This window comes from Trypanosoma brucei, chromosome 9, assembly GCF_000002445.2.
Source record: "Trypanosoma brucei brucei TREU927 chromosome 9, whole genome shotgun sequence".
In the NCBI taxonomy this organism is placed as follows: Eukaryota; Euglenozoa; class Kinetoplastea; order Trypanosomatida; family Trypanosomatidae; genus Trypanosoma; species Trypanosoma brucei.
The window spans coordinates 135584-156172 of record NC_007282.1 but is presented as its reverse complement, the minus strand read 5'-3'; the positions used below and the strand labels follow the sequence as shown (position 1 = coordinate 156172).

The 20589-nt window shown below is 40.3% G+C and overlaps 1 protein-coding gene and 7 pseudogenes across 1 annotated transcript, besides 11 other annotated features; all 8 read right to left on the bottom strand.

The window, feature by feature from the left end:
- Positions 1-491: 491 nt before the first annotated feature.
- Positions 492-1163, bottom strand: Tb09.142.0300 (annotated as a pseudogene).
- A 409-nt stretch (positions 1164-1572) lies between these two features.
- Positions 1573-2941: a repeat region.
- Positions 2942-4616: 1675 nt separating this feature from the next.
- Positions 4617-4668: a microsatellite.
- A 246-nt stretch (positions 4669-4914) lies between these two features.
- Tb09.142.0290 lies at positions 4915-6483 on the bottom strand (annotated as a pseudogene).
- Positions 6484-8280: 1797 nt separating this feature from the next.
- Tb09.142.0280 lies at positions 8281-9834 on the bottom strand (annotated as a pseudogene).
- Positions 9835-10171: 337 nt separating this feature from the next.
- Tb09.142.0270 lies at positions 10172-11019 on the bottom strand (annotated as a pseudogene).
- A 251-nt stretch (positions 11020-11270) lies between these two features.
- Tb09.142.0260 lies at positions 11271-12278 on the bottom strand (annotated as a pseudogene).
- Positions 12277-12319: a sequence feature (AT_rich).
- Positions 12320-12979: 660 nt separating this feature from the next.
- Positions 12980-13047: a microsatellite.
- A 204-nt stretch (positions 13048-13251) lies between these two features.
- Positions 13252-13308: a sequence feature (AT_rich).
- Positions 13309-13318: 10 nt separating this feature from the next.
- Tb09.142.0250 lies at positions 13319-14894 on the bottom strand (annotated as a pseudogene).
- A 1207-nt stretch (positions 14895-16101) lies between these two features.
- Positions 16102-16127: a microsatellite.
- A 187-nt stretch (positions 16128-16314) lies between these two features.
- Positions 16315-16336: a sequence feature (AT_rich).
- Positions 16337-16397: 61 nt separating this feature from the next.
- Positions 16398-16767, bottom strand: Tb09.142.0245 (annotated as a pseudogene).
- A 320-nt stretch (positions 16768-17087) lies between these two features.
- Positions 17088-17112: a microsatellite.
- Positions 17113-17240: 128 nt separating this feature from the next.
- Positions 17241-17334: a sequence feature (T-rich).
- An 80-nt stretch (positions 17335-17414) lies between these two features.
- Positions 17415-17485: a sequence feature (T-rich).
- Positions 17486-18259: 774 nt separating this feature from the next.
- On the bottom strand, positions 18260-19858 carry Tb09.142.0240 (variant surface glycoprotein; the record flags this gene model as incomplete). Its single annotated transcript, XM_798286.1, has 1 exon — positions 18260-19858. The coding sequence occupies one exon, from the start codon at positions 19856-19858 to the stop codon at positions 18260-18262; it is 1599 nt and encodes a 532-aa protein (XP_803379.1).
- Positions 19859-20378: 520 nt separating this feature from the next.
- Positions 20379-20541: a microsatellite.
- Positions 20542-20589: the final 48 nt, after the last annotated feature.

The window sequence follows — 20589 nt, the reverse complement described above, 5'->3', positions numbered from 1 at the left end:
GATTCCAAGGCAATATAAAAAGGATAATTGTTCCCCACTAGTGTTTATATACTTCATTCGGGGAAAAGTAATCCTTTCTTTTTGTAGATCGTGCTCTGTACGGGACGTGCTCTCAACGAATCGCCATCTAGGTCAGAGCGCACCATATTTGCTTCCAGAGGGACTATTTTATGTTATGTCCGAACTAGTTATGCGTGACCAGTTGCAAACGTTCAGCTTTTAGTCCTCGGTCTTCCGTAATGGCGAAAACAGTTTACTTGAGAGTGAAAGGCTTCTGCCTCTTCTTTTTTTTTTTTTGAGCCAAACGTAGAAGAGCATAGTGGAGTTTACAATTTTCATTCAGAGGAGTGGGCAGCTTTTTGTGTAGTCTATTCTCCTTTATAGGGGTGTTCCTCTCGAATGAAGAAAGTACAGGCTGGAAGAGAATGAGGGGTTTCTCAATTTCTAGGAGGAATTGTGCAAGGTCCTTGGTGAACACTATCTTCTGCATATTTCGCCCTCAAGCCCGAAGTAACTGCGGAGCACTTTAGGCTTGAGCGCACGAGTATGTGGGTGGGATTCCCTTCGCATTAGTTGAAGTGTGTATGTTTCCTTTCAACGCAGATTTCATGTTTTTGATGGCGATGTATAGATGAACTTGATGTTGAGTGGGACGTCTGATTTCGGTTTACGAACGTGAAGTGTAGATGAAACCCTCTGACGTTGAAGCTCCGGAGCGGTGGTGGAGATTCTTTTGCTACGGAGAAGGGATGCTGTCTATGCATTCCACCGAAGTGCTCCATCAGGTTGTCTTTTGATACATGCGTATGACGGCATTGCGTGCAACAGGTGTCATTTACACCTATAGTTACCGTTTTCCAAATGAGGGATACCTCTTGTTCTGTGATGGAACGGCTCCGTTTTGTACCAGTGTTACTATCCAGGGGATGGCCTCTGCGGTGCTGAATCTTGGTGCTTGGTGTTGTTCCCCCTTTTGATTGTGATACAAAGCCACATTGCGTGCATTGTAGCGGCTCAGATGTGCCTACTGGGTCGTTCACTGGATGCCCTCTCGTTTCCGTCGCTCGGGAGCCCTTCGTTGGAATACTTGCATTCTCTTCGAGTTCCCGTTGCCTCTTTATTCCTCGCGACCCCGTTTGCGGTTGTACTTCGCAGTATTTCATCCCGTGACTTATCACTAGTCCATTTTACGTGTGAAATATATAGCTGCGAGGTCCATATATCGCTTCATTTTCTCCAGAGGCTGAACTAGTGGTGTTATCACTTTGTTCATTGGTGTTGGGTTGATGCGGTCGGTTTTCACTTTGGTTGCCTATCCGTTTCTCCACCACTGGAATGATGTGCTAAAGCTGACCTCTGCTCTTTATTCCATGACGTATTGTCGGGCCTCTCTGCTAAATCAATTTGAACCCACAGATTCCTCACTGGAGTGTGTTTTTTTATCATATTCAGTGTGGATTATGGTTCCGCCAGTGTGGGGTGGAAAGGGACTGTCGTTGGTCATGTAGTGTTTCTGTGGCCTGCGCAATGTTAGTACACCTGCACTCTTGGATTGAAAAAGCCACGTTCTGCGCAAACCCATTTGTGCTGTTTGATATTTTCATCTTCTTTCCGCTTCTCCGACATTTCATCGTCTAACTTTCTCGTTTTGCCGTGAAGGCATCGAGTTTTGTGCCATGTGAGCCCTCCTTTGTTTCCATAGGATTTGTTACAATGAGCGCATACGACTTCGGTGGAGGGGGCAGGGGTTATAGGGTGAAATTTCAGGCAACACCCCAAGTTCTGCAGCATGTTTTAACCGGCGCAATGCCTCATGGTAGGGTACACCGTGCATTCGGTTCGTATGAAACACTATGTGAGCTCTATCGTAATTCATTTTCCCGTATTGTCCGCAGGGATGGGTTTCACACCATCTGCACTTGTTAGGAACTGTTTTGTCTATCCCCTGCAGCAACCATCCATATGTGTTCGATGTCCCAATGCGGAATTGGTGACTTCACCTGCTCTATCGGTTTAGTGGCAAATCTTCTTTAGTTGGTTGCCATTCACCGGTCATTTCCAACCTGTGTGTCTTCAGTTTCTCTCTGCTCACCCTGAGGTGTCACTTTTCCAAGGCAGTGATGTCGGGTATCCACCCGACGTCTTGTTGAGGAACGTTTGCATGTGCCCTCGCTTTTGTGTCCGTCAATTCATTCTTTTCTACACCACAATGTCCAAAAATAAGCTGAAGGCAGATGCTGGTGCTATGATATCCGATACTCAAGAGTACTATCCAAGTCTCCCGCAAAATTCCTACCTTTACCGCTGTTTCTCACATTCGTAGTGCCTTGAACAGCGACCGCCGGTCAGTAGAAAGAGACATTTTACACGGGTGAGCTCCCTTCGGTTGTAATATGCTTATCATTTTATGCAAAACCTCGAACATTACTATGCACTCAGGTCGGTAGCTACACGCTATTGTTCCGGCTCCACAGTGAACCGTCGAGATGGGATTGTCATTGCCATATGTCGTTGAGGCAGCCCCTGATTTTATTCCTAAGGAAACAGATCCGTCTGCTCATACTTCAAAATGCGGCATGGAATTTAGTTGGGCTCCCTTTGCACGGTAGTGCCTTACAATCAATTTCTTACATAATTCAAGCTGAACACTGTCCTAGGAATCGGCATGCACGTCCGATGATAGTGTTGTATGGAACAAAAAACTGGGGGAGAAAGTTAGGGTGACTGGTGGTAGCGGTTCTCTTTGTCTTTCTACTTCGACAGCGAAGAGCTTCTGCATGATTGTGCGATATATTTGACGGGGGGAATGCGGTGGGTGACATACAATGTTTGCACATCCCTTGCACTCCTCACCCAACGTTTCGCAAGTAAGCAGGTATCGTAAGCCGCGGATCAGTAATTCCTCACGAAGAGAGAAAAAGTTGGCTTGAAGGCGAGCATCGTATGCCTGGTGATATTCCAGTACGGACGGCGTCTTTAATGTTTGTTAGAAGGCCCTGCGTTTGAAAGATCTTTGCTGTTAAGGCACTTCTCTCGACAGCTAATGATGCAATTATTGTCACTGCCACATATCGCAGCGAATTTCCTATTATTATTTGCATAACGCCAGAGACGGTCGTGAAGTGATGAGGTTAGTTATTTTCTACTGTGGTGAGGTACTTCGAAGCTACTTTCTTCCTTGCAGTAAAACCGGTTCTTTAAAAAAGTTCTTTGCATGGATCGCGTCAGTGTTTTAGTTGCTGCCTCACCAACAGACTGGAGTAGCTTCTGTTGCGACTTTCTGCCGGAAGTCAGGTGTTATCGGCCACTTTTTCTTGAGATATGGTTCCACCGTCCAGCGTATTAGATTGCTGCGATCAGGCGGTAACTGGCGTCGCTGTTGTTCTTTCTTCGCTTCTGCCTTGTAAGTCATATCCGTCTAAGACATCCTGACGGATCCGGTCGGTCAACTATAAAATCTTTTATATATCCCCACATCGGGTTATTCCCATATTTCTATGATACATTGAAAACCTTTCTCTATATAAATAAAACATTTAATTTTTCTTGTTTTTAATCTGTTCTATTTTCCACAGTCTCATCTCTAGTATCCGTCTTTGAAATAGCAAAGTAAAGGAGCTGCTTTTGGAAATAACTATTCGCCTTCTTCTTGGGTTTCAAATCATGTGCGTGGGTGCTCCCCTTGCGCTCATGAATTTAATTTTTTTTTTTGAGCTGCATGCTGAATTTCTTTTCTCCATGCTTCATGTGCCCCAGTTAAGCTTCATCAGCCTTCACCCTTATGTGGATCATTATGTCCTCGAATCGCGTCGGCTTATCTATATGCCGATATGGAATCGCTAGCGTATCATTACAAAATCTTCCATATCATATAAAGTTCCCCTAACGGTCCAAATATGCGCTATTTCAAGTAGTTTCAGCGTTATTACTTTTATTTTTTGTTCATAGTGATCCATTGGCAATGACTTTTTAAAAATACTTCGTCTAATTATATTTTATTGTAGCTCACAAATGTCAGCTATTGTTTCTCTATCTGATGAGAAGACTTTGAAAATACTTCACACTTACCAATTCCTTCCCGCTTTCTCTTCCACTTCACAGCGACGCATCAGGATCCGCCATCAGATTTAAAATCACAGTCACTTTCATCTTCACAGTCGCATCTATCTATTTTTGATTGAAATGTGGAGCACAATCTTCTCCTGATGCTCTATTTACATATGCTCTGCACTGTCGCCTATTCAGTCATTTTTTTACATATTTTTCTTCTTATTGTTGACCTATTATCGCTTCTTCTTCTGATGATGTAGTGCCACCAATTTGCCATCATTCTATAATCTGTTCCTCTCTCATTTCATTGTGTGTAGTGACGACCATTATCATCTTTTTTGTTTGAGACTGCGCATATTCCGTCCCCCTCTTTCTTCCTCTTTATGTCTTTCTGTGTTACTATTAATAATATTTCTCATGCTCTCCCACTTTCAATATCCTACTCTCTTAATCACTCTTATTTCATCCTTTCCATTGTTTTAATGTCTTTTATTCTATCTTGCAAATTTAGTCTATTGAAACATTCCTATTATAATATTAGTATGTGCACTCTCATAACACACTCATATCACTATTATCATTATTATTTTCACTACTATTATAACCACAACTAATATTCATAAAATTAAAAATTTGAACAAAATGAAAATAGTAATCACTTTTAATATCTTCTTAAAAGAATGTTTTTGCCTGTAGGTCACTATCGTACATGTAATACCAATATTTCATATTTTTGGCATTTTCAAATTCTTAAAATTTTCACATATTTGACAAAAGTGTTAAAATATATCAAGTTTTAGTAAATTTCATAAATTTCAGTAAATTCTCTCAAAATAACATATTTCATAAAATTCAACAAATTTGTTAAAATAATAAAATGCTCCCAATCTCATAAAAGTACCAGACATCATAGCCAATTTCTTATTGAGGAGAAAACTTCCATTTCGGCACATTTCTTTTTCTAGATCAGGTTCATTATCTTTACCCTTCCTCCATGCACAATTTTGTTTGTCCCCTGTTTTGTCATTTTCACAAGCAGCCTTATCAGTTCCGTGCCTTGCACACCCAGTTTTAGATGCTGCTCCTGCAGCTCCATCTCCTGTTCCTGTTTGGGTCGTTTGTTTTACTACGTGTGTTTCGTTCAGTTTGAAGTGGGTGCCATCCTCATTATTTTTGCCTTTCCATTGGCATTTTGGCTGCTTTCATTATTGCTTCGCAGTTGGCTGTTTTTTCTTCGCTATTGAGCTGTTTGGCTGTGATTTGAGGTGCGGCTGTCATTTTTTTGTAGCCAGGTGTTCAAAGAGATGCTTCGCCTTTCGTTTGAAACTGATTAATCGTCGCTTTGCTTCGCTTTGGGCCGCCTGTGCGTTTGCTGCTAGCGCTAAAGCATTAGCTGCATTTTTCAGGTTCGTTTCCAATTTGATTTCCTGAGGTGTGTTAGCTTCTTTTGTTATGACTGCTTTTGTAAAGTCAGCACATGCCGTGCCCGCCGTGTTCCCACATTGGTATGTTGTTCCCATCTTACCCAGGATGACCGCCATGTTGGCGGCGTTGGCTTTGGTTCGCAGCAGAGACTTTAGGTTGCCTAGTAATCTGTGTATGTTGTGCGGTGTGAGTTCCTGTGCCGCGGCCTTCTGACAGACTTTTAATAGAGTTGCCGCGGCTGCTTGGTACGTCGATGGTGATGTCTTAGTTACTGTTTGTGTTGTTGGCGCGCCGCATACGTCGGTTGTCATTGTCCCTTCGTTGTTCTTGCTGCAGATGCAGGCTAGTTTTGTGCACAATGCATCGCCGACGTTCGGCATGGCACATATGTCATGTCTTTGGCTTCCCGTTGCTAGTTTTCACTGGACATTTTCTTCCTTGCCGTCTGTTTGCTGACCGTATATCGCTTCCGTCGGCAAGGCTGTGACTCTTGATGCCACATCTGTGAGCGCTCCGTTGATGCTGCGTTCGAATTCCAATTTTGTCGCCACTGCCTCTGCCGTTAAGGATGCCAGTTGCATTGCTGCCGCCCTGCCTTCTGGTGTCGCTAGCTTAGCCTTGGGAATTGGTAGGTTCTTTGGCATCGTTCCATCGGTGTTTGCTCTGATGTTGTCGGCTGCCCATGCCTTTCATTCTGCGCTGCATTTTTTGTTTTTCGGGTCATTCTTGCACGGATCTTCCTCTGAGTTGGGCGTCTTTTCCGCGGTCGGAAACTGTTGGAAATTGCTGATTCCACTCCGGATCAGAGACTGATATGTTTAGTGCTCTTATCACGACTATTTCGGTTTCGTCTAGAGTTAGCTTTTGGAGTTTGGTCGTATCAGCTTTGAGAAGATTGAAAACCTCGCAGACCGCATTTAGCTCTTCCATGTTTAGCGCTGGGCCGTCGTTTGCAGCCGCCTCCTTTAGTGCCGCTGCTGCTGCTATTATTGCGAAAAAGACTTTCATTCGGCGTGGAAGCGACGTTGCCTCACCTACTGTAGGCAAAATCTTGTTCATATTGCTTCTATGTGTTGTAGGCGGCAATTAAGCATAGAAAAACCAGTCTTTTCAGTGAGACACCTTACTGAATAGCCTCTGTTGTTTTGGTTAAGACTAGGTAGCATGGTCGGTCAGCCGGTGTTAGCAGGTCATTCCATGCTACAAGACGGCTTATGCGGTCATGGCATGCTTTGTTAGCAGCATCTGCCTGGAAACCTGACACTGTATGCAGCAACTAAAACTGAGTATCTTGCACCTACCGATTTTGGGTCTCCAGGCTATACACAGGTTACCCACGTATATGGGTTACTTTTTTACGCTTTAACTTCTAATTTATGATTGCGTACCAGATTTAAACCCATGTTTACCCGCATCTATAAAATTCCTATCTTTTCTTCCGCTGCTTCACTTTCCATTCTTTCACCAAGCACTAATAATTCCCTAATATAAAATATAATAGTTATCGCTTGTAATGAAATCTATTTTTGTGTTAACTCGTTGCACTACTCTAGGTTAAAAAAGCATAATAAAGTATTTGTTTTCCAAGCTTTCGTTGTTGAGTTAACTTCTTTTTAGTGGTGCTGGTGGGTTAACTGCGCTACAGTTTAAAACACAGTAATTTGCGGATCACGAATAGCTGCATTTTAAGTTTTACTTTTTTAAGATTCAGTTTTAGTTGGTGTCATTGACAAAGTTTTCATTAATTGTATGATCTTTAGGAGGCGTCATTTTTACACACGTGTACCTGCATAGAATTGTCAGCACGTTGTCACAAAACTTTTTAACTTTATGCAAAGTACTTCTAAAAGTCCACAGATGCGCTTTTTCAAGCAGTTTAGCAGGCTTCTTATTCTTTTCTCTTCATGGAAATCCATTGGTAACCCTAGTATAGAACCTTTTCTACACATAGCATTATATTGTTTCCCGCAAATTTTAACTTTTATTACTATATCTGATTGGAAAAGGACTTCGCCATTACCTCACACTTATCCAATCCATCGTTTCTGCCTCTGCTGAGGCTCTATAGATGAACGTTAGGATCTGGCGTTAGATTTAAAACCACAGTCGCCACCATTATTTTCGCGGAAGCGTCCATCTTTTTATTGGTGAAATGAAGAGCACAATCTTCCTACTTATTTTCTTCTGTACTTTCATGTTGTGAATCTCGTTTTTCCAATCCATGTTTTGCTCCTTTTACTTTTTTCTTTTCATGCTTACATGGATAACATAACTACTTCATTTGGTATTAAATCCATGCTCTTCCTCTCCCTCATTGTCTTCTACAATCGTGTTGTGTATAATTATTCCTATTGTCATATTTGTATTTAAAACTACACGTTTTTGCTTCCCCTTTTCTCCATTTTATATTAATAACACTCTTTTTACACTCACACTGTCACTTATTGCACTATACTCATTTTTATGTACTTCTATTTCGCCTTGCACTTACTCTTTACAACCACCTTCATTATAATATTTGTATATAAACACTCACAACACTCTTCTATTATTATTATTGTTATTCATAAAATGAACAAAATAGTCAAATTATAAAGTTTTCAGAATATCATTTGTGTGCATTCCCTATATTCCTACTTTACACTCATAGGTAAGTTTCACTCATTTTAAACCAATTTTTACTTTTTTTTAGTTTCAAACCGCTAAAATTATATATTTTTTCAACACTTGTTATAATATATTAAAGTTCGGTAAGTTCATAAGGTTTCATAAAATTAGGCAAATTTTTATAAAACCATTATAATCCTAAGGTGCTTCCAAACTTATAAAAGCAACAGCAATCAGAGGCAATTTTTTTATTGACGAGAAAACTTCAATTTCAACACATTTCTTTATTTTGATAAGGTTCTCCATCTTTGCCCTTTCTCCATCCACAAAAGGGGCTTGATTTTCCAAAATTTTCCTTTTCACAGTTTGCTCTGTCATTGTGGGCAGCACAGTTAACAGTAGGTGTTCCTTTAGTTTGAGGTTGTGTTGCAGGGACACCATTTGCTGTGTATTTTGTTGCAATATATTTGCACTTTTAGTCCCATCAATTTTCGCTTCATAACTGCACTTTTTATCGGCGTTGCATTTGTCTTCATCTATTTTATTACAAGCCTTTTCTGCACTTTCACTTAGTTCTTTAGGGATATTGAGTGCCGCTTCAGCCGTCCGATCAGGTAGAGCAATGATTATGACTGCTGCACTTCGTAGGCTGGTTGCCTACTCTTTCAGACTTTTTAGCTCGTCTTCGATGCTGACTGCTAGGCTGTAGGATGCGGCGGCCAGCCTTAAGCCTGCAGATGCTGCCTCCATCTCGGTTACATAGGGAATGCCGCGGCCGTCGGTGGCAAACTGAGCTTTGTAATTTACGTATTGGGTGTCGCTTGAGCCTACGCATCCACCGCCATGCGCCTCGCCGAGTACGAATCGTACCGATGGGTCAGTCTGACTGTCTGGTATGGCGCCTACGTTGTTGAAAAAATCCGCCAGCTTGGCCTGGATTAGCGCTTCTTAGAGCTCTTTTTTTGTTTCTTTTTTTGTGTGCAGGTTCCTTCAAGATTTGATGCTGCTGTCGCCGCTTCGGTTGTGTCGCTGGCGACGTCGCCTATGTTTTTTTCCACGCAGGTTTTATCCGATTCGCTGCTGTCCGCTGTACAAAGGCAAAGCATGTCGTTTATTACGTTGCGGTAGAGGTTTGCGTGGCCGTTTGTTCAGTCACCGCACATCTGCTTTTTGGTGTTGGTGAAGGCTGAAGCGTCGAACGTTGTTTTGTCTTGGCCGTATATGGAGTTGGCTATGTGTATTGCTGCTGTGTTTGGCGCTTCCTGTATAACTTTTAGAGCGTTGGTGTATTCTTCTTGCAGTTTTGTCGCTTGAGCGTGCATCGAGCTTATTTGAGCATTGGCTATTGGCTTGTACAGGTTTGATGGAACTGGTGCATAAGGCCCCGGTTTAGTGCCTGACTTGCCCAGATCATCGATAGCTTTAACTTTGCTGACCCATGGTTGCAGCTGCACATTCCTTCCGGAGATATCCGAAACTCCTTTAAAATCGTCATCTTTTGTCTCTGAAGCGTGTTCCTCACCGTTTTGAGGTTCAGGTTAAAAAGCGTTTCTACTACATCATCCGCTGCAAAAAATTGCCTTGCCCGCGCAGATGGCGCGGTCGCATGCCTTAGATTATAAAGGTCGAAGAGCGCACTGAAAGCCAGGGCGTTTTCCCATTTGTAGTTGCGGCTTCCGACAGTTGCAAAAGCAACAGTATAAGCGTGGCTGAAGCTGGGCAAAGATTAGTCCAGCTTATGGTGCGTTCCATTGTGACTTACCTTGCTCTGTGGTAGTTATGTTTTGGATGGTGCTTTTGTGAAGTGGTGGTGCGCTTGCAACATAGGGGAGTTTAACTAATTTTGGCTTTACTGGTTATTCCAAGAGCTTAGTTTTTCTTAATGAAGACTGTCACCTCGACCCTTGCCGCCGCTTAGCCAGCTGCTCCTGCTGATGTTACGGTCCGTCTTTTGCATGGTCGAACAGAGCAGCTGAAGAGATGCATGTTCTACGGATAAAACTGTATACAAGACCGATTTCCTGTCCGTCTATTTAAAACACTGTTACCGCAGACGGCGGTTTGTGCTGTGGTTGGTGGAGTATAAGGTCTAGAAACCAACTAAGATTTTCACAATGAACTTCACTTTTTGGTCCCATGAAATTATGTTCCCCGAATAATGAATAAGTGGAGCCACGTCCAACTCCCCATTATATGGAATAAAAAAGAAACGTTCCTCACAATCCAATCCAATCATTCACCTCCTCAAGACAAATCTCTTCCCAACAGTTTCCTTTTGAACTGTACTGTAAATCAGCAAAGTCTTATAAATACTTTGCTCAAACCACCACTCATCGCCCCCTTTTAATAATTCTCCAAAAGCATATTCAAATTTTTTAAACGTCCATACTCTTGCTATTAAACCATCAACACTAACATAAGGTTTTCTACTAGGAGGTGATTTCAGTAAATGAGGTAATTTTTTATCCTCTTCTTTTCTGTAACCAATATTTAAAAAACAAATAACATCTCTGCACATGCTCCTTGTGATCTGAGTTTATAATCAAATCAAACTGAAGTGCGTAACATTTTGATGTTGTTATGAATAAAATATTCCACTGCATTCTCATACTTCTTACCTGTTCAGTAACAATAACATCAGATCAATTCACAGTTATTACAACATCCTCATCACTTGCATTCTGTTTTTTTAAAATTCCATAACCCATGTCGGTCTCGTAACATGGCTATACAAACCTCCCATTGCAATTGTAATAATTTCAATGTTACTTAGTTTGGCACTCAATATGAGCTTACATCATCCTTGAGTTGCATGAGTTTGAACTACAACCATAAACACTCTGGGTTTTTTTGAAAGCTTTCAATTGAAGAGGTAGCAGAAGAACCAGTGGCGTCAACAGTGCAAAAACCTCCTTCATCATCCTTTTGAAGTTGCATAAAGATGGTTGGAGAAGATGTAACTATTTCGGGGGCGTAGTTTCAACATTGGTTTTGTCTTAATGCAGATATCAGTAGTTGATGGTCTATGTGTTTTTATAAAACTTTCTCTCTTATCTGAACTTAAGAAGGGAGACTTTAGCACTTAAATTCTACAAAACGTTCGTCAATTTTTGTACGACTTTTGAATTCGGGGCTTCACCATAGAATCATATTTGTAGCTGCTTCGAGGTACATACAGTTAGGTTTGCTTATATGATGGGAAACGATAGTTTTTCAGTCGTCAAATTAGTTTCGTAGGAAGCGCTCCTGTTCGTATGCATCACATAACGACACACCTGCATATCTACAGTCAGTAAACCCTCAAATTTTAATTTGTTCCTTATAACTTCCCCAATCATAATATCTTCATTAAGTGCTCTTAAATCAATATATGATTCGAAATTTCTGAATTTAATTGGTGATTTCACTAGGTCTTTCAAAGGTTTATAATCCACAATTTCCTTAACTACATCTTTGGACAGTGTGGACGCATATCCAATGGTATGCCATGTAATTTCATCACTAAAATCTTTAGGATATCCAATTTCCCTTCTCATGTTCAATTTCTCTCTTTGAAGCACCTCTAGATATTTCAGATAGAGTGGTACTCTTATAAAAATGTCATCATCTGCTTTCATTATATAGGGACTATTTTTATAAAATATTTCAACGGCAAATTTGAATCACAAATATGTTTTTCTACTAACTGTGAGTTCTGCTTCCCATCCCAAATTACGCGCCTCTCCCACTTTCTTATTTGTTGTTGGATTTACATCACAAACAGGTAAAATAATAATGTACTTGTTTAAATATTCCCCTTCTTAAACAACTTCTCTTAGCTCACAATTGTTATATGTATGAGGTGAAATGGCATAAATTATAAGCAACTTGCCAGTAAAGTTATTTGATTTCCTTGCCACTTCAGGATAAGCCCAACACGTTTCTTTCTCTGTAAATTCCTCCTTCTCAATATTTCATTATTATCTATGAAAGGTATTCCAGCCACAACCAAATTATTTTCAGTTCTCCAAATACTCCTCACATATTTTGAAACAAATTTCATATACTCATCATCATCAACTTCTAGTAAAATAGTGTTACACACGTCAAATAAGCTGTATAGCGACACAAGTGCATTTATCGCCGTAACAATATAAATTAAATAAACTATTATTATGCAGCTGCTCTTCAAACACTTCACAAGATACTATTACCATAATAATTATAACTATGAATATTTATAAAAGTAAATTATATAGTGAGAAAATAAGTAAATGTTCTTCACCAAAGTGTTTACATAAGTAATTCCAAGTTATTGTCATGATGTAGCTGTTACAAAAGTGTATGTCAATATTCTGCAATTTTTTAAACCTCTCATCTATATTTTGTTTTAATAGTGATCTTGTACCACACATAGTGCTGCATATTCTGTGAATCCTGCTGTTACATAGAATTATTCACATTTCCCTTCTATGTATTTTTGTCAAATTGCAGTAGTTAGTTCATTCTCTGTGTTCAGAAACGCTAATATTTATACTGTTTTCCTATTGCAACCACGGCAACCAAACATTTTAAAGACTCTTCCATCACCATATATTTTGTAACTACCGCCGCTTGCGTTTCCAATAACGTAGTGACACCGTATGGGCTGCACACTTCATCTTCTCTCTTACTTATTTTACCCTATATCATCTCAATGGGCATAATGTTGTTCATCCTTACATTTGTGCCCGAATGTAAGCCTCTACAATATGCGTTTCCGTCTGCCTTCTTGACTCAGCTGCTGTTCACATTATTTACTTGGTCTTGTCGCGCCCTTGACATTGTTTCGACTGTTGCTGTTGCGGTAAACCATTTAGTATCTACAAACACTAACATTACAATAATATCAGTATATAGACACTCACAACACTCACCTATCATCATCATCTTCATCATCATTATTATTATTAATATCATCATCATCAATATTATTATTATTATCATATTTTTATTTGGATTTTAAACCTAAATTACTTTTAATATTCATAAAATAAAGAAAGTAAACTAAATTATAATATCACTCATTTTTTTATACCTTACTCCAAATTGTTTTATACCCACAGGCCACTATCATAAATATTTCATATGTTTGATATTTTTTAAATATTCACAATTTTCAACTTTTTGCAAAGTTTTTGTTAAAAAGTGTTAAAATATATCAAATTTAAAAAATAATTTTGAAAAATAATTTTTTCATAAAATTAAGCAAAAATCCTTAGAATATAAGAATGCTAAAATGCAATCACACTCACAATGTAGCAGATGCCAGCGAAAATTTTTTATTTGCGAGGAAACTGTAATCTTTTCAAGTTGAGTCTTACCATTTACAACTATCTTCACATTCTTTCTCTCCTTTCCCTGGACATTTTCCTCTTTCTTTCCATTTTTTCTCCTGCTTCTTGGCCTGCTTTTTCTAGTCTTTCCTTCAGTTCCATTTTCGAGGTGCACTTTTTTCCAGCTGGTTTGGTGTCGTAAAAATGGCAATGTTCAGTAGAATTACATGACTTTGGGTCAGTGTCTGTGATTTTATTTCAAGCTTCTTCTGAATTGCTTGACTGTTTGTTATTTTTGTTAGCTTTTACGTCATCTTTTAACTTGATTATTTCGTTGTTTTGGCTATTATTGAATTAGAAAGTAGTTTTAAAAGTTGCTCAACGCTCCGTATTTCAGAGAGCGGAGTCTCGCCGTCTTCTTTGTAGAAAATTCTTTGTTTGGAATTTGTGTTTCTTTAATATCTTTCCATACCTTGAGGTCGGTTGGCTTGTCGCTGTCTTTGTAGATCTCTTCTAGCTTCGCACTTGCTGGGCCGGCGTCGCTGCTTGTGTCGTATTTTTTTGTTTTCTTCAGTAGCTGGTGGTGGGCCGCTGCGTTTGCTGCTGCCGATTCCTGCGGATCTTTAATGGTGAACTTTGTATGCTCTTTGCCCGCCGCGATTTCATTCTCTGCGGCATATATGAACAGGTTGCCAAACTCCGCATAAGTGGTTCCAGCTGTAATTCTTTTTCCTGTTTTTGCAGGCTTCACAATGTGTATCATCGCGGCGCCTGCTGTTGCCTGGCTGAGGTAGCCGGTGGAATATGTTACTGGCGCAGCTAGTGTTTGTACGCCCACCACGCTGGTGCCGGTGTGTTGAGTTGGGGCGTAGTTCTGGACAGTTCCAGTCGTTGTTGCATCGCCTGAGGCAGTGGTGAGCTCATCGAACAGAGACGAAGGACTGGTTATAGCTTTGTTAGCCGTCGCTTCAGCGTCAAGCTGAGGGCCTACACCGCATTTTCCCAAGGCTTGCCTTCCTTGCACTGCATTGCTGCCCCTGATTCTTCTAGGCACCCATGAGTTCCGCATGTAGCGTAGGCCCCTGCAGCTATTTCTGCGAATTCAGCAATCCGGACCTGTAGGTAACTGCCGGCTGCCTGTGCATTCAGTGCTACGTCTATTGCCGTTTGCAGCTGTGTGGCTGTTATTGCCGGCAGCTCAGGAAGCGATTACAGCAGCGGCCGGAGATTTGTGGCTGCTCCGGGCGGCTGTCTACCAAAATATACCATTATCTTCAGTTTGTCTTTGAGCCACGAATCTGCTCTGCTAACGCTCTTTTTTGGGTTTGCAGTCCTTCCCGGCACCGCTGCCGCCAGTGTCTCTGCCACGGCACACAGGGGTTGCCACACTTCTTTTTTAACGGCGTCGCCTGCGCATGCAGATGCAGCATCGGCTAGAGATATTATGAGGAAAAGCCGCGCTATGTCGTGTCGTTGTATAAAGGGTATGTTTGGTCGCCTACTATCCCTTACTGCCATCACTCTCTTGGAGACTGATGTCACCGACTCAAAAATAAATTTATTAGAGTCATTATTGTTCTTGTCGGCGTAAGTTAGAATCAGGTCGTAGAAAAGTTGTTGTTGAGGCGTTTAGTTCTCTTCTTACGGTGGTCTTCGCTACGTCTGATCTTAATATTGAAGTTAGCCGGGGCACATCGTTTACTTTAGGGTTTTTACTCTCTTTGAGTGCATATCGTCTCGCTGGTTTGAGCTCGACTTCTGTTGCACTTCTTTAATATTGTTCGTCTTTGTTGAGTAGAACCAACTGTCAACAGCTGACGGCTTTTCTTTTATATCCAAACACTAATTTAAACACATTAATAAAAATCTACAACATCTTGATTCCTCTCGGTATATCAAATATCCACGTATTCTCCAACATTATAGCTTCTAATTGTTCCAAACTGTCGACAAACTTTACATATATGAAATTTCAGTCTTTAGGGCTATTATTAATTTTTGTTTTTCCACAGTTTTATCCGTACTAACTGGTGCTGGAATAACAAAGTAACAAGAAGCTTTTCACTGTCAGAATTTCTTTGAAGCTCCTGTTTTTCATCATTTAGCTCTGCCATCTTGCGATTTTTACGCTTAAGACAAGGCAATTTGTGGCCAGAAAATGTCTTCTTCGCTACTTTTATTTTGTTAATGTTTGTTTTCGGCTTAAGGCATGTAACCACTTTTACATACCTTAATCATTCCTTATATTTCTTAGCGTCTAGCGTGTATACCGATGGGGAATTGAAGGGATATAACCATTGATCCTTTCCACTTTATAGAGATTGCTCATTGATTCATATACGTGGTTTCTTATCCATTTACTGTCTCCTTCACCTTGAACTTTAGTTAGCATTATCTCCTTGTTCTATCACTGTGTACAACGCAGTTGCTACATTTGTTCGATGTATCGTGCTGTGTGTCTCAATTATCGCATCCTCAAAATTATATCATATAATAATGTCTTGTCACTTTCTTCTCATGACAATGCGTACAATCAGTTTCATCACTTCATTTCATTCTATAATGATACCCATTTTCATTCTAATCCACCATTTCTACCTTATTTAATCACCCCCATCGCACGCTTTCCATTGTATTAACTAATTTTCTTTCAACCATCCACTTACTATTCATAATTGTTTTTATTGATAATATTAGTATATACACACACTAACAACGCTCTCACATTATTATTTTCATTATTATTATTATAAGCATCACTTTTATGGCCTTAACAAATATCCACAAGACAAAAAATGAACCAAATTAGAAAATTATATATGAGTACGCATTTTTTATACTCCATCACTTTGATACCCTGCACCGGTAACCCACTTTTACACACACTTTTTAAAAAGTGCAGATTTATATCAAAAACTGTTAAAAGATATCAGATGTCATTATATTTTTAAAAAATTTAACAAATGCTTACGAAATAGCAAAATTTCATAAGATTAATGAGTATTTAAAAAATCATTAGAATTATATTAATCTCACAAAATCAGAAGCCATACTTAGAGTCAATTTCTTATTGACGAGAATACTGGAAGAGCGATATTTGAAACCTTTATCACCCTCCACTGGCATCCTCTCCTATCCAACCACAAAATTTGTTCTTTCCTGCTGGTTTTGGACCGTCAGCCGCCTAGTATTCTTGCTGTGTCTTAAAATCGGCACATTTCTTGTCGTCATTATTTTTCCCATCTTTCCCTTCTGCTTAGTTTGCTTGTTCTGCTGCTTTTTGTTTGGCTTCCCCACTCAAAGTTCACTTTTTGTTCTCGTCTCATTCGGGGTTAAAAACGCAACCCTGGAGGTTTAGTGGCTTCAGCCGCTGACGTGACGGCGCCTGATTGAGAAGCCACTGCTTAACTGCTAATCGTGATAATTAGCTACCCACAAATATTAGTATATTTTCTTTTTTTCTTTTGAAAACAAATCGTTTCGTTGAGAGAAACTACAACGCGGCAGCGTAAAAGAAAAAAAATATTTTTGAAGCTGTGTGCAGCGCAAACCGTATAGTTGAAATTAACAAAAGAAAAATGAACATAAGAGTAACAAATCGAGGCGAAGCTGTAGGCGAAAAATATGAAGACGAATATGTCTGCTGGGTAAATGAGGCTTAGGGCACGTATCAAAAAAAAGAGCCGCTGCATCACTTAAAAAGAGAAATTACTAACCCTAACCCTAACCCGAACCCGCTAACCCGAAACACCGCTTGTCGGGCGGCGAACAAAAAAATGGGCGCAAAAAAAAAAGTTGCGCGCTAAAACAAAAAATTCAAAAATCTGAAAAAACCAAAGGCCTAAAAATTAAAAATTGTAAGTGAATCAAAAAAAATTATAAATTCGAATAAAAATTTAAAAAAATTCGAAAAAAAAAGTGGAAAAAAATTTTAAAAAAAATCTAAAAAAAATATAAACCGGGTCCCGAAGGAAATTAAAAGAAAGTTAAAAATAGAAAGTGTGTGCTGTAAAATGCGGCAAAAAAAATTAATTTTTCAAAAAAAACGGAACAAAAGAACGAAAAAAATTAAAATTAAAAAAAATGAATTAAAAAATAAATAAATAAAACTTCACTCTGCCAGTTGAGCGGCTTCAACCGTCGGGTGGCAGCGTTGGATTGTGTTGCTGAGGGTTAATGGCTAATTTTGATGATCGGCTATCCCACAAATATTAGTATTTTTAAATTATTTCCCTCTTAAAAGCAAATCGTTTCGCGCAGCGAAACTGCCACGCGCCAGCGTTTTTTTTTGAAAATTTTGTTGTCCGATTGCCGCCCAAATCGCAGAGCTTAAATTCACAAAAGCAAAAGAAGTAACAAACGCGTAATGATGGCGCGGTAAAAATGAATATAAAAACAGCCGCTGCATCACTAATATAAAAAAATCAGCAACCTGGTATAAAAAAACATAATAAATCTTATCGCCTGCGCCGGGGCAAAATATAATAAAATAGCCGTTGCATCATTAAAGGAACAAAAATCAGCAAGGTATTGTAAAAAAAAAAAAAGGAGTCGCTGCATGACTAAAAAAAAATTTAAAAATCCAGGACAGAGGTGCGGGGTAAAAAAAGAAAAAGAGGAAAAGTAACCCTAACCCTAACTAACCTAACTAACCTAACTAGCCTCACTCCCCCCCCACCTACCTACCTACAAAAACTCCAAAAAACAGGAAAGAAGAAAAAAATTTAATTTCCAGAAAACATTTTTCACAGAATCAGAATGTTTTTACAAACACACAAACAAAAAAAACTCGGCAGGTTTTACGTGTTGAAATATATCAGAAGTTTTCAAGTAGCAAAAATTCTTTAAAAAGAGGGGAAAAGTTGAGGGGGGAAAAAATTCTTTTAGAAAAGCAAGGCCATAAAAGCAGCAGAAACCACGCTGAGGGCGAATTTCTTATTGATAATAATACTGGAATCCTGACATTTGCCTTCAATCCAACCACAAACAGCTTTTTTATCTTTCGGAATTTCACCCTTTACTGCAGCACATTCCTCAGGAGTTTTTGCCGCACCACACTTATCTGTTGTTGTTGCTGCAGCTCCATCTCCTGTTCCTGCTTGAGTTGCTTGTTGTTCTACATTCGTCGCATTCAATTTGCAGTGGGGGCCATCTTCGGCGGCTTTGTTTTGCCATTCGCATGCCGGCTTTTTTTCCTTGCATTGCGCTGCTTTGGTTATTTTTTCGCACTCATTAATGAGGGTGTTTTGCGCCTGAGTCGCTGTGGTGGACTTTTGAGTTTGTTCTTTGGTGGCTGTTGATCTAGCGGCTTCTTCTCGCTTTGTTAGTTGAATAGTTTCTTCGGCTTGCTCTGAGCTGGATCGTAGCTGTTCGTTTAGTTTAGAGATAATGGTGTTGTACCTGGTTCTAGCTTCTAGTTTGTTAGCGAGGTTTTCCAGGGTTGATGTCCACTGTAGCTTTTTAATCCCGTCTGTAGGATTCGATTTATAGTTTGGTATCTTGACGCACATGCCGGCGTTGTCGGCCCCGGTGCAACCTGTTGCTTGGTATACGCCGATGTAGCCGGTACCGTCGCTTGTTAGGTGTACTAGTTTTGCGACGTTGGTTATTGCTTGTCGCAAGCGCGTGGCGGTTATCTTGCTCTCTCCGGTGTTTGCACACGTTTTGGCGACTGCGCTGGCGTCAGTGTCAGCGGGAGACCCCGAACCGCTGTTCCATCCCTGGCTGCCGTCTGCTGCCGCTGTGCATGCTTTGCTGAGGGCCGACCCTTGAGTCGCTTTTGTGCATACGCACATTAGCTGTGCGACTAGAGTTTTCGCCTTGCCATCTGCTGGGTCTGCCTCGCATGCTGTTTGCCGGGCGTTGATTGTTCCCGTGCCGAACGCATTTGTTGTCGTTACCGTCGCCGCCGCTGCGGAATCTGCTCCGAAAAAAACTGTTTTCAGTGCTTTCAGCTCCTCCGCCTTGTCGATTACTTCGGCTTCGCCGGCTGTTTGTAGCGCCTTTTCTTTAGCCGCCCGAGCTGTTTCTGCTATAGCCCGTACGCGGGCGTGTGCTATCTGCCGGCTCTGGTGTGTTAGCTCGTCCAGTTTGGCTTTCTCAACCTCGTCTGGTTTCTTCGTTGCTGCTAATGCTGTGGCCGCCCCATGCCAGTCTGGCCAGTATTTGGCGTAGTCTGCTATTTTCTTGTGCGCCGGCTGGGCCTCTGGGTGGGGTTTCGTTAGAGCGTCGTCTGAGTAGAACGTCTTCCGCCAGTCGGTCGTCGATGTCGAAAAATTGAGGTTACGTATTTTGTTGTAGCTTGCCTCGTCGACACTTTCTTGTGGGGGTATGTCGAGGTCGGCATCTACAATCGCTAGTACTTCGCACAACACCGCGTGCTCGTGCTTGTTTGCTCCTTCCGGTATCGTTGCCAGGCTTCCAGAGGTGACGAGGTGGAGCGCAATGGTTAGCATGGTAGCCCCCAACACTGGTGCCGTCATTTCGATCGCTTCTTTGGTTCTGCTTTGCGGGCCGTCGTTCTCTCTTACCTTTCCTGTTACCGATTTCAAACGGTGGACAGAGTTATTTGTGTCATTTTCGCGAGTTTAGGTTAGTTTTGTGGTGAGCAGACGTATTCCCTGGATATAGTGTTTAATTTAGCATGATGTAGCTATTGCGCTGCTTTACTTGGTGTGAATGCTGTGTATTCTGCGTTTTAGTTTAGTTGTGTAGCCTTTGTGCTGACTTCAATTGGTTTTAAAGCACTTATAGTTGATAGTATGTGCCTTGTTTTTTACAAAATGTCAGGATTGTGGTATATTATCTGCTTCTTAAATTGAGGACTGTTTTTTGCTGTCAATAACCACTCAATATTTAATTTACTTCTTATAAGATCCCACAACAACAGTTTTCAAGTAAATTCCATCACCACGACTTTATGAACTACTGCTTTTGTTGGTTCTGTCATTATCACCGATCTTATTATAATATTTGTATATACACACACTCACAACACTCTCCTATTATTATCATTATTATTATTATTATTACTATTATTATTACTGCTCTTATTATAATATTCGTATATACGCACTCACAACACACTCCTATTATTTATTATTATTATCATGATTATTATTATTATTACTATTATTATTATTATTTATTATTACTATATTATTATATTTGTATGCACACACTCACAACACTCTCCTATTTTTATCATTATTAT